Source organism: Lingula anatina, chromosome 8, assembly GCF_051362555.1.
Source record: "Lingula anatina isolate TDL-2025a chromosome 8, LinAna3.0, whole genome shotgun sequence".
NCBI lineage: Eukaryota > Metazoa > Brachiopoda > Lingulata > Lingulida > Lingulidae > Lingula > Lingula anatina.
In genome coordinates, this window is record NC_141774.1 from 19684420 (window position 1) to 19698043 (window position 13624).

The window sequence follows — 13624 nt, forward strand, 5'->3', positions numbered from 1 at the left end:
GTTAAAAGTCCTTAGATTGGTGCCACAGATTTTGTACTTGAATTGAGCTACAGCTAACTCCGTATGTTATGCATTTCATCAAAATGTGCTATCTTCTAGGTGGGATTATCAGAGAGAAAATTTTTATTTATTATTTTTTTCTACAAAGGCCTCTGTTGCTTTTCACAAGGACACATTTTGTCTTTTCATGCCCCTCCTTTCCATTCTTGCACCCTTGCTTCTTAAGACTGTTCATGTGTTCATACAGTACCTGGGGCAAGTTCGCAGTCGACATTCGAAAGAGTAAAGACTACTCAATACTAAAACCGCCCAGGTGCGAACAGCTGTGGGCCTCATCGCACTGTGTATCGTCAAAGGTGAAAGCAAACGTTATCTCAGTGCAAAACAAAATGAAAATAAAGGTATCTGAAGTTATCTGACCAGGAACGTTCCGAGCAGGCCTATCGATGAAAGCCAACGAACTTGAATCGATTCAGTAGCTTTCCCGGTATAACAGCACGTCATACCACCTGTTAACCGTGTTCAGCAGAAAAATGATATCTTTATTTATAATTGCAAAATATGTTTTATTCAAAATTTCCATCGATGCAATTGCTTATATGGAAATCGCACCAGTTATTACACATTTGAATGTTTTTTTCCTCTCTTCTTAGGGTCTCGCTAAAACTAAAACACGTCTGTTGTGAACCGCCTTTGATCCCATTGCACTCTTTAATGTCATGGGTAAAGCCAAAATCAATCTTAATTTAAAACAAACTCCGAGCTCCGTGTCGGGTTCTCAAACACTCTTGGCCTACTGTACATCATGAGTTTTACCGTTCATGATAACCCATGGATTCTCGATTGGGATAGCAGATACACACATGTTCGTCCAACCTGGCCCTCTCCGTGGCAAGGTTGAAAGTTCCCATCGGATCATTCCGTATCAACGAAGCTGACGTGGCTCCGTGGTAACTTTGCTGTCTCGTTTACCGACAGACACTGGTACGCTGGTTCGAGACCCAGCTAGTGCAGTACTTTTTATTTTCCAGAATTAAATTTTAGAAATTCCGATTGGTTACTATAAGAGGAAACTCGTAAGTACGGAGGGTGGGCGGGTCTGTCACGGTGCAGTCGGTAGCGTGCTTGGATGCAAATGAGATGCCCAAAGCGCCACCAACCATGGCAACGCAAAGTCACGAGTTCGAATCCCCGATGAGGCACGTCAGTCCATCACGACAACGACCGGGCCCTTGAATCGGGACCCGGATGCCACGAGAACGAACCTGGGCTCTCCTGGGTCCTAGCAAATTACCTTTTGCATAAAAATATGGTATACTTTAGAAAGTTTACATTAAATGATCGATTTAAAACGAACATATTGCGGGTCATTAGAATAAAGTCTGCGTCGTCAATAATATTTCCTTTCTCTTCAGTTAAAAGTCCTTAGATTGGTGCCACATATTTTGTACTTGAATTGAGCTACAGCTAACTCCGTATGTTATGCATTTCATCAAAATGTGCTATCTTCTAGGTGGGATTATCAGAGAGAAAATTTTTATTTATTATTTTTTTCTACAAAGGCCTCTGTTGCTTTTCACAAGGACACATTTTGTCTTTTCATGCCCCTCCTTTCCATTCTTGCACCCTTGCTTCTTAAGACTGTTCATGTGTTCATACAGTACCTGGGGCAAGTTCGCAGTCGACATTCGAAAGAGTAAAGACTACTCAATACTAAAACCGCCCAGGTGCGAACAGCTGTGGGCCTCATCGCACTGTGTATCGTCAAAGGTGAAAGCAAACGTTATCTCAGTGCAAAACAAAATGAAAATAAAGGTATCTGAAGTTATCTGACTAGGAACGTTCCGAGCAGGCCTATCAATGAAAGCCAACGAACTTGAATCGATTCAGTAGCTTTCCCGGTATAACAGCACGTCATACCACCTGTTAACCGTGTTCAGCAGAAAAATGATATCTCTATTTATAATTGCAAAATATGTTTTATTCAAAATTTCCATCGATGCAATTGCTTATATGGAAATCGCACCAGTTATTACACATTTGAATGTTTTTTTCCTCTCTTCTTAGGGTCTCGCTAAAACTAAAAACACACGTCTATTGTGAACCGCCTTTGATCCCAATGCACTCTTTAATGTCATGGGTAAAGCCAAAATCAATCTTAGTTTAAAAAAAAAAACTCCGAGCTCCGTGTCGGGTTCTCAAACACTCATGGCTTCCTGTTCATGATAACCCATGGATTCTCGATTGGGTTAGCAGATACACACATGTTCGTCCAACCTGGCCCTCTCCGTGGCAAGGTTGAAAGTTCCCATCGGATCATTCCGTATCAACGAAGCTGACGTGGCTCCGTGGTAACTTTGCTGTCTCGTTAATCGACAAACACTGGTACGCTGGTTCGAGACCCAGCAAGTGTAGTACTTTTTATTTTCCAGAATTAAATTTTAGAAATTCCGATTGGTTACTATAAGAGGAAACTCGTAAGTACGGAGGGTGGGCGGGTCTGTCACGGTGCAGTCGGTAGCGTGCTTGGATGCAAATGAGATGCCCAAAGCGCCACCAACCATGGCAACGCAAAGTCACGAGTTCGAATCCCGGATGAGGCACGTCAGTCCATCACGACAACGACCGGGCCCTTGAATCGGAACCCAGATGCCACGAGAACGAACCTGGGCTCTCCTGGGTCCTAGCAAATTACCTTTTGCATAAAAATATGGTATACTTTAGAAAGTTTACATTAAATGATCGATTTAAAACGAACATATTGCGGGTCATTAGAATAAAGTCTGCGTCGTCAATAATATTTCCTTTCTCTTCAGTTAAAAGTCCTTAGATTGGTGCCACAGATTTTGTACTTGAATTGAGCTACAGCTAACTCCGTATGTTCTGCATTTCATCAAAATGTGCTATCTTCTAGGTGGGATTATCAGAGAGAAAATTTTTATTTATTATTTTTTTCTACAAAGGCCTCTGTTGCTTTTCACAAGGACACATTTTGTCTTTTCATGCCCCTCCTTTCCATTCTTGCACCCTTGCTTCTTAAGACTGTTCATGTGTTCATACAGTACCTGGGGCAAGTTCGCAGTCGACATTCGAAAGAGTAAAGACTACTCAATACTAAAACCGCCCAGGTGCGAACAGCTGTGGGCCTCATCGCACTGTGTATCGTCAAAGGTGAAAGCAAACGTTATCTCAGTGCAAAACAAAATGAAAATAAAGGTATCTGAAGTTATCTGACTAGGAACGTTCCGAGCAGGCCTATCAATGAAAGCCAACGAACTTGAATCGATTCAGTAGCTTTCCCGGTATAACAGCACGTCATACCACCTGTTAACCGTGTTCAGCAGAAAAATGATATCTCTATTTATAATTGCAAAATATGTTTTATTCAAAATTTCCATCGATGCAATTGCTTATATGGAAATCGCACCAGTTATTACACATTTGAATGTTTTTTTCCTCTCTTCTTAGGGTCTCGCTAAAACTAAAAACACACGTCTATTGTGAACCGCCTTTGATCCCAATGCACTCTTTAATGTCATGGGTAAAGCCAAAATCAATCTTAGTTTAAAAAAAAAACTCCGAGCTCCGTGTCGGGTTCTCAAACACTCATGGCTTCCTGTTCATGATAACCCATGGATTCTCGATTGGGTTAGCAGATACACACATGTTCGTCCAACCTGGCCCTCTCCGTGGCAAGGTTGAAAGTTCCCATCGGATCATTCCGTATCAACGAAGCTGACGTGGCTCCGTGGTAACTTTGCTGTCTCGTTAATCGACAAACACTGGTACGCTGGTTCGAGACCCAGCAAGTGTAGTACTTTTTATTTTCCAGAATTAAATTTTAGAAATTCCGATTGGTTACTATAAGAGGAAACTCGTAAGTACGGAGGGTGGGCGGGTCTGTCACGGTGCAGTCGGTAGCGTGCTTGGATGCAAATGAGATGCCCAAAGCGCCACCAACCATGGCAACGCAAAGTCACGAGTTCGAATCCCGGATGAGGCACGTCAGTCCATCACGACAACGACCGGGCCCTTGAATCGGAACCCAGATGCCACGAGAACGAACCTGGGCTCTCCTGGGTCCTAGCAAATTACCTTTTGCATAAAAATATGGTATACTTTAGAAAGTTTACATTAAATGATCGATTTAAAACGAACATATTGCGGGTCATTAGAATTAAGTCTGCGTCGTCAATAATATTTCCTTTCTCTTCAGTTAAAAGTCCTTAGATTGGTGCCACAGATTTTGTACTTGAATTGAGCTACAGCTAACTCCGTATGTTATGCATTTCATCAAAATGTGCTATCTTCTAGGTGGGATTATCAGAGAGAAAATTTTTATTTATTATTTTTTTCTACAAAAGCCTCTGTTGCTTTTCACAAGGACACATTTTGTCTTTTCATGCCCCTCCTTTCCATTCTTGCACCCTTGCTTCTTAAGACTGTTCATGTGTTCATACAGTACCCGGGGCAAGTTCGCAGTCGACATTCGAAAGAGTAAAGACTACTCAATACTAAAACCGCCCAGTTGCGAACAGCTGTGGGCCTCATCGCACTGTGTATCGTCAAAGGTGAAAGCAAACGTTATCTCAGTGCAAAACAAAATGAAAATAAAGGTATCTGAAGTTATCTGACCAGGAACGTTCCGAGGAGGCCTATCGATGAAAGCCAACGAACTTGAATCGATTCAGTAGCTTTCCCGGTGTAACAGCACGTCATACCACCTGTTAACTGTGTTCAGCAGAAAAATGATATCTTTATTTATAATTGCAAAATATGTTTTATTCAAAATTTCCATCGATGCAATTGCTTATATGGAAATCGCACCAGTTATTACACATTTGAATGTTTTTTTCCTCTCTTCTTAGGGTCTCGCTAAAACTAAAACACGTCTGTTGTGAACCGCCTTTGATCCCATTGCACTCTTTAATGTCATGGGTAAAGCCAAAATCAATCTTAGTTTAAAACAAACTCCGAGCTCCGTGTTGGGTTCTCAAACACTCGTGGCTTCCTGTACATCATGAGTTTTACCGTTCATGATAACCCATGGATTCTCGATTGGGATAGCAGATACACACATGTTCGTCCAACCTGGCCCTCTCCGTGGCAAGGTTGAAAGTTCCCATCGGATCATTCCGTATCAACGAAGCTGACGTGGCTCCGTGGTAACTTTGCTGTCTCGTTTACCGACAGACACTGGTACGCTGGTTCGAGACCCAGCTAGTGTAGTACTTTTTATTTTCCAGAATTAAATTTTAGAAATTCCGATTGGTTACTATAAGAGGAAACTCGTAAGTACGGAGGGTGGGCGGGTCTGTCACGGTGCAGTCGGTAGCGTGCTTGGATGCAAATGAGATGCCCAAAGCGCCACCAACCATGGCAACGCAAAGTCACGAGTTCGAATCCCCGATGAGGCACGTCAGTCCATCACGACAACGACCGAGCCCTTGAATCGGGACCCGGATGCCACGAGAACGAACCTGGGCTCTCCTGGGTCCTAGCAAATTACCTTTTGCATAAAAATATGGTATACTTTAGAAAGTTTACATTAAATGATCGATTTAAAACGAACATATTGCGGGTCATTAGAATAAAGTCTGCGTCGTCAATAATATTTCCTTTCTCTTCAGTTAAAAGTCCTTAGATTGGTGCCACAGATTTTGTACTTGAATTGAGCTACAGCTAACTCCGTATGTTCTGCATTTCATCAAAATGTGCTATCTTCTAGGTGGGATTATCAGAGAGAAAATTTTTATTTATTATTTTTTTCTACAAAGGCCTCTGTTGCTTTTCACAAGGACACATTTTGTCTTTTCATGCCCCTCCTTTCCATTCTTGCACCCTTGCTTCTTAAGACTGTTCATGTGTTCATACAGTACCTGGGGCAAGTTCGCAGTCGACATTCGAAAGAGTAAAGACTACTCAATACTAAAACCGCCCAGGTGCGAACAGCTGTGGGCCTCATCGCACTGTGTATCGTCAAAGGTGAAAGCAAACGTTATCTCAGTGCAAAACAAAATGAAAATAAAGGTATCTGAAGTTATCTGACTAGGAACGTTCCGAGCAGGCCTATCAATGAAAGCCAACGAACTTGAATCGATTCAGTAGCTTTCCCGGTATAACAGCACGTCATACCACCTGTTAACCGTGTTCAGCAGAAAAATGATATCTCTATTTATAATTGCAAAATATGTTTTATTCAAAATTTCTATCGATGCAATTGCTTATATGGAAATCGCACCAGTTATTACACATTTGAATGTTTTTTTCCTCTCTTCTTAGGGTCTCGCTAAAACTAAAAACACACGTCTATTGTGAACCGCCTTTGATCCCAATGCACTCTTTAATGTCATGGGTAAAGCCAAAATCAATCTTAGTTTAAAAAAAAAAAAACTCCGAGCTCCGTGTCGGGTTCTCAAACACTCATGGCTTCCTGTTCATGATAACCCATGGATTCTCGATTGGGTTAGCAGATACACACATGTTCGTCCAACCTGGCCCTCTCCGTGGCAAGGTTGAAAGTTCCCATCGGATCATTCCGTATCAACGAAGCTGACGTGGCTCCGTGGTAACTTTGCTGTCTCGTTTACCGACAGACACTGGTACGCTGGTTCGAGACCCAGCTAGTGTAGTACTTTTTATTTTCCAGAATTAAATTTTAGAAATTCCGATTGGTTACTATAAGAGGAAACTCTTAAGTACGGAGGGTGGGCGGGTCTGTCACGGTGAAGTCGGTAGCGTGCTTGGATGCAAATGAGATGCCCAAAGCGCCACCAACCATGGCAACGCAAAGTCACGAGTTCGAATCCCCGATGAGGCACGTCAGTCCATCACGACAACGACCGGGCCCTTGAATCGGGACCCGGATGCCACGAGAACGAACCTGGGCTCTCCTGGGTCCTAGCAAATTACCTTTTGCATAAAAATATGGTATACTTTAGAAAGTTTACATTAAATGATCGATTTAAAACGAACATATTGCGGGTCATTAGAATAAAGTCTGCGTCGTCAATAATATTTCCTTTCTCTTCAGTTAAAAGTCCTTAGATTGGTGCCACAGATTTTGTACTTGAATTGAGCTACAGCTAACTCCGTATGTTATGCATTTCATCAAAATGTGCTATCTTCTAGGTGGGATTATCAGAGAGAAAATTTTTATTTATTATTTTTTTCTACAAAGGCCTCTGTTGCTTTTCACAAGGACACATTTTGTCTTTTCATGCCCCTCCTTTCCATTCTTGCACCCTTGCTTCTTAAGACTGTTCATGTGTTCATACAGTACCTGGGGCAAGTTCGCAGTCGACATTCGAAAGAGTAAAGACTACTCAATACTAAAACCGCCCAGGTGCGAACAGCTGTGGGCCTCATCGCACTGTGTATCGTCAAAGGTGAAAGCAAACGTTATCTCAGTGCAAAACAAAATGAAAATAAAGGTATCTGAAGTTATCTGACCAGGAACGTTCCGAGCATGTCTATCGATGAAAGCCAACGAACTTGAATCGATTCAGTAGCTTTCCCGGTATAACAGCACGTCATACCACCTGTTAACCGTGTTCAGCAGAAAAATGATATCTTTATTTATAATTGCAAAATATGTTTTATTCAAAATTTCCATCGATGCAATTGCTTATATGGAAATCGCACCAGTTATTACACATTTGAATGTTTTTTTCCTCTCTTCTTATGGTCTCGCTAAAACTAAAACACGTCTGTTGTGAACCGCCTTTGATCCCATTGCACTCTTTAATGTCATGGGTAAAGCCAAAATCAATCTTAATTTAAAACAAACTCCGAGCTCCGTGTTGGGTTCTCAAACACTCTTGGCCTACTGTACATCATGAGTTTTACCGTTCATGATAACCCATGGATTCTCGATTGGGATAGCAGATACACACATGTTCGTCCAACCTGGCCCTCTCCGTGGCAAGGTTGAAAGTTCCCATCGGATCATTCCGTATCAACGAAGCTGACGTGGCTCCGGAGGGCGTAAGTACGGAGGGTGGGCGGGTCTGTCACGGTGCAGTCGGTAGCGTGCTTGGATGCAAATGAGATGCCCAAAGCGCCACCAACCATGGCAATGCAAAGTCACGAGTTCGAATCCCGGATGAGGCACGTCAGTCCATCACGACAACGACCGGGCCCTTGAATCGGAACCCAGATGCCACGAGAACGAACCTGGGCTCTCCTGGGTCCTAGCAAATTACCTTTTGCATAAAAATATGGTATACTTTAGAAAGTTTACATTAAATGATCGATTTAAAACGAACATATTGCGGGTCATTAGAATTAAGTCTGCGTCGTCAATAATATTTCCTTTCTCTTCAGTTAAAAGTCCTTAGATTGGTGCCACAGATTTTGTACTTGAATTGAGCTACAGCTAACTCCGTATGTTATGCATTTCATCAAAATGTGCTATCTTCTAGGTGGGATTATCAGAAAGAAAATTTTTATTTATTATTTTTTTCTACAAAAGCCTCTGTTGCTTTTCACAAGGACACATTTTGTCTTTTCATGCCCCTCCTTTCCATTCTTGCACCCTTGCTTCTTAAGACTGTTCATGTGTTCATACAGTACCCGGGGCAAGTTCGCAGTCGACATTCGAAAGAGTAAAGACTACTCAATACTAAAACCGCCCAGTTGCGAACAGCTGTGGGCCTCATCGCACTGTGTATCGTCAAAGGTGAAAGCAAACGTTATCTCAGTGCAAAACAAAATGAAAATAAAGGTATCTGAAGTTATCTGACCAGGAACGTTCCGAGGAGGCCTATCGATGAAAGCCAACGAACTTGAATCGATTCAGTAGCTTTCCCGGTGTAACAGCACGTCATACCACCTGTTAACTGTGTTCAGCAGAAAAATGATATCTTTATTTATAATTGCAAAATATGTTTTATTCAAAATTTCCATCGATGCAATTGCTTATATGGAAATCGCACCAGTTATTACACATTTGAATGTTTTTTTCCTCTCTTCTTAGGGTCTCGCTAAAACTAAAACACGTCTGTTGTGAACCGCCTTTGATCCCATTGCACTCTTTAATGTCATGGGTAAAGCCAAAATCAATCTTAGTTTAAAACAAACTCCGAGCTCCGTGTTGGGTTCTCAAACACTCGTGGCTTCCTGTACATCATGAGTTTTACCGTTCATGATAACCCATGGATTCTCGATTGGGATAGCAGATACACACATGTTCGTCCAACCTGGCCCTCTCCGTGGCAAGGTTGAAAGTTCCCATCGGATCATTCCGTATCAACGAAGCTGACGTGGCTCCGTGGTAACTTTGCTGTCTCGTTTACCGACAGACACTGGTACGCTGGTTCGAGACCCAGCTAGTGTAGTACTTTTTATTTTCCAGAATTAAATTTTAGAAATTCCGATTGGTTACTATAAGAGGAAACTCGTAAGTACGGAGGGTGGGCGGGTCTGTCACGGTGCAGTCGGTAGCGTGCTTGGATGCAAATGAGATGCCCAAAGCGCCACCAACCATGGCAACGCAAAGTCACGAGTTCGAATCCCCGATGAGGCACGTCAGTCCATCACGACAACGACCGGGTCCTTGAATCGGGACCCGGATGCCACGAGAACGAATCTGGGCTCTCCTGGGTCCTAGCCAATTACATTTTGCATAAAAATACGGTATACTTTAGAAAGTTTACATTAAATGATCGATTTAAAACAAGCATATTGCTGGTCATTAGCATAAAATCTGCGTAGTCAATACTATTTCCTTTCTCTTTAATAAAATGTCCTTATACCGACGTGGGAAGAAATGATCGTTGATCTTCGTCCTTTATTTCGACACAGATCTTGAGCTATAGCTAACTTCGTATGTACAGTCCTGTCTGGTGTCACGTGTTATCATTGAAAACAACCGAACTTGAATTAATTCAGCACCTTTCAAGGTATAGCACCTCGTCATAACACTTGTAAACCACATATAGAGGAAGAAATAGTTACATGGTCTTCTTCCGTATGCACTGCATTTCATCAAAATATGCCATCTTCTCGGTGGGCTTATCAGAAATTTATCTCAAGCAGAAAAACGATAAAATTCTCGGTAGAATTATTCGCCAAATATGTTTAACTCAAAATTTGCTATTGATAAAATGGAAATCGCACCAGTAATTACACATTTGAACGTTTCAGTGATCCCTTATTCTTGGGGGTTAGCTTTAACTCATAAAGTCCCTGTGTGGACCGCCTTTGGATATCGTTGTGCTCAACAACGTCACACTGGAAGGTCACGTGGCTGATATTGCTTTTCCCATTAAAAAAATTTATTTCATGAACTTATGGCTGGTGTCGCTTGGTATATCCGAACTGGCCCTCTCCGTGACAAGATAGAAAGTTTCCATTTCATCTGATGGCGCCCAACGCAGTTATTGCGGCTCCTTGTCACACTGCCCTTTTCATGGAAAATACTCTATCTCTTTCGTGGGATTCAGTGCTGTAGTCAAAATATCTCAAGGTATAACTTGACCTTTCTGTTAATAAAAACGTTTATTGTGAACATGCACTTTTAACTATAAGACTCTTTGTTCTAGATGTTGTTTAAATTGCAAAGTACATGGTTTGAGTCAGACTATCAGTTGATGAATATATTTATTCCTTTATTTTTTTAGGACAAGTCCAAGAGGGACTACACGAAGTACTTCAAGCCAGTGCTTTGTTTTCTGGAGGGAGCCTGGACCTACAGTGATGGTATGCATTGGAATTTTTTTTTTATCTTTCCATTATTTCTTCAAATATATTTACTTGACCTGGTGTAATGTCATCTCCCTGTTTCGCCTTCTGTAGAGCCGCATTTTGCAACCGACAGCATGCATTTTGCAACCGGTTGCAAAATACGTTCAGTTGCAAAATGCGGTCCTACTAAGTAGAGCCGCATTTTGCAATCGTGAAAACGCATTTTGCAACTGCAACGCATTTTGCAACCAGAATTTTATTTGTAAGTCCCTGAAACAGCTTGAAGTACAAGACAGGTAGAATTGGAGTGGGGACGGGTTTGTTTCGACTATAACTGTATATGTATGCTGAAACTGGCCAGGCTGCCCCTGGGGTGGACGATGATATAAAACTTATTTCACATTGTAATTCCCTAAACCATTACAGTTAGGAAGTCTAAACGTTAATAAACATTTTGTTTGGCATGTGCTTGGGATTTCGGTTTTTTTTAATTGGGGGTGAAGCCGTCCCTAGGGGTGGTTGATTGTACTTTTTACTTCGTATTTTTCTCCTATCTACCTTTATATCTTCAGAATAAGTAAATAAAAACGTTGGGATTAATACACTATCGTAAGAAATGTGCACTGGCACTTCGAAAATTTATTGTGACATGGGTGTGGTTGTCCCTGGGGGTGGTTGATTCTAATTTTACAACGTATTTTCTGCTATCTGCCCATTGTATTGGCCATGTGAGTTAAAACATGAAACGAAGCTACAGTATCATTTGGGATGTTGAAGGGCATTTAATTTTTTTGACTTAGGGTGTGGTCCTGGGGGTGGTTGAATATAATTTGACGTTGTAATTTCTGCTATCTATCTTTAGACCATATAAGTTAGGAACGGAAGGCTATGGGGATTGAAAACATGTCTTTAGGGAAATGTATGGATCCTTCTGGGTTTTTGATGGGTGTGGCCGTCCCTGGGGGTGGTCGATTCTATTTTTTGCACCGTTATTTCTACTATCTACCCTTAGAGTTAGGAACATGAAATGTTGGGGATTGATAATGAATGTGCATGGGTCTTTGAGGAATGTAGAGAACAGCAGCCGCGCACATAGCACTAAATGGACTTACAGTCGTAGGCATGAATATAGGTCAAGGAATCCAGTTAAAGCTGTCCTTTTGACCCATGCCAACCATAAGGCCCCACACACTCAGAAATCCTGGCGTTCAACTAGCCGTTGTGTCTTAATACAAAACAAACATGTTAATTAATCATAAATAGTAATTATCGTGTGTGTTGCTATACAGAGGCTATGCACAAGGATTCCTGAAAGTATGGGGTTTTGCATGGGTTTTTAATTAACTTGACCTACATTCAAGCATACCGCTGAAGGTTTGTTATTAAGTGCTGTCTGCTGCTTCCTTTGCATTCCCCTTCCTTTTTAACTTGAAGACCGCTTTCAGATTCACACATCCTACTAGCTGGGTCGGTCCAACTCTGCAGGGGATCTCACCTAAGTGCAATCAGTGGAATCAGCTTAATTGTCTGACATGCCACCAATCACCCCATCCCCTGAGGGACAGTCACACCCAAAGTCACACTAAAATTACCCTGTACCCATGCACCAAAGACTCATATGTTCCTAACTCGAATGGTCGAGAAGGAGATGAAAAAAATTACGGTGAAAATATTACAGTCAAGTAACCATCCCCAGGGACGGCCACTCCCCAAGTCACCAAAAATTCTGATGTGCCCAAGCACATCTCTAACGATCTCAACCACCCCCAGGGACAACTACACCCCAAGTCACAAAAAATCTGAAGTGCCCACGCACATTTCTTACGATGGTGTATTAATCCCCAACGCTTTTATTTCCTAATTCTAAAGATATAAGGGTATAGATTACAGAGAATACAATGTAAAATTACAATCAACCACCCCTAGGGACGGCCACACCCCTATGTACATGCCTAACAATATTTTTATTATTCCCTGACGTTTCAACTTCCTAACTCTAATGGTTTAGGAAATTACAATGTGAAATAGTTATATTATCGTCCAACCCAGGGGCAGCCTGGCCAGTTTCAGCATACATAGTCGAAGCAAACCCGTCCCCACTCCAATTCTACCTGTCTCGTACTTCAAGCTGTTTCAGGGACTTAGAAAAAATTCTGGTTGCAAAATGCGTTGCAGTTGCAAAATGCGTTTTCACGATTTTCTTTGGTTGCAAAATGCGTTCAGTTGCAAAATGCGGCTCTACTTAGTAGGACCACATTTTGCAACTGAACGTATTTTGCAACCGGTTGCAAAATGCGGTCGGTTGCAAAATGCGGCTCTACACTTCTCTACTACGAAGTTCGAAGTTGAGTTCAATACTTGGTTGTAGTGTAACTGTTGACACGTATTTACCATTATGTTTACCCTATTTATAAAGTAGCTATTGTGTGCACTTCAAATTTAGCTTTTTAAGTTTCCACATTTTCGCTTTTTTAAAGCAATGTTTCAAAATCTCATTATTATTATTATTTATTCAAAAAATTACCATTTTGCTAACCAATTCAATGGTTTATATTTTTTATGTTTTTTTAAAGAGTCGTTTGATAGCGACATTAATTCAATTAATTGAGTCAATTATTCCATTGTTTACTAGGTTCTTTAGAAGAGTCGTTTGAAAGTGACCGTCACTTTATTGACGCCGCCAGCTGGTTTGACCTCCACGAGAAGACGAGATTCACGTCCTACGCTGGGCGTAAGAGTAACCTTGAGAATTTCGCCTACCTTCCAACCACCATTATGGAGATGATTAACGGATCCGTGCCTAGACTTGCACAATGGAATTACAGGTAATACAGTGGAATCACATTTATCACAATGGAATCACAGGTAACACAATGAAATTACCGGTAACACAATGGAGTTACATGTGACAAAATGGAATTAAAAGTAACACAATGGA

General features: G+C 41.5%; 1 protein-coding gene across 1 annotated transcript in view; it reads left to right on the forward strand.

Annotated features, from left to right (window-relative positions):
• LOC106155521 (uncharacterized) overlaps positions 1 to 13624 on the forward strand; it is a 34194-nt gene that overhangs the window by 15785 nt on the left and 4785 nt on the right. The window contains exons 4-5 of the mRNA XM_087018810.1: positions 10623 to 10701; positions 13319 to 13511. Coding sequence (XP_086874936.1) covers positions 10623 to 10701; positions 13319 to 13511 — 272 coding nt within the window. The remainder of the gene's footprint in view (positions 1 to 10622; positions 10702 to 13318; positions 13512 to 13624) is intronic.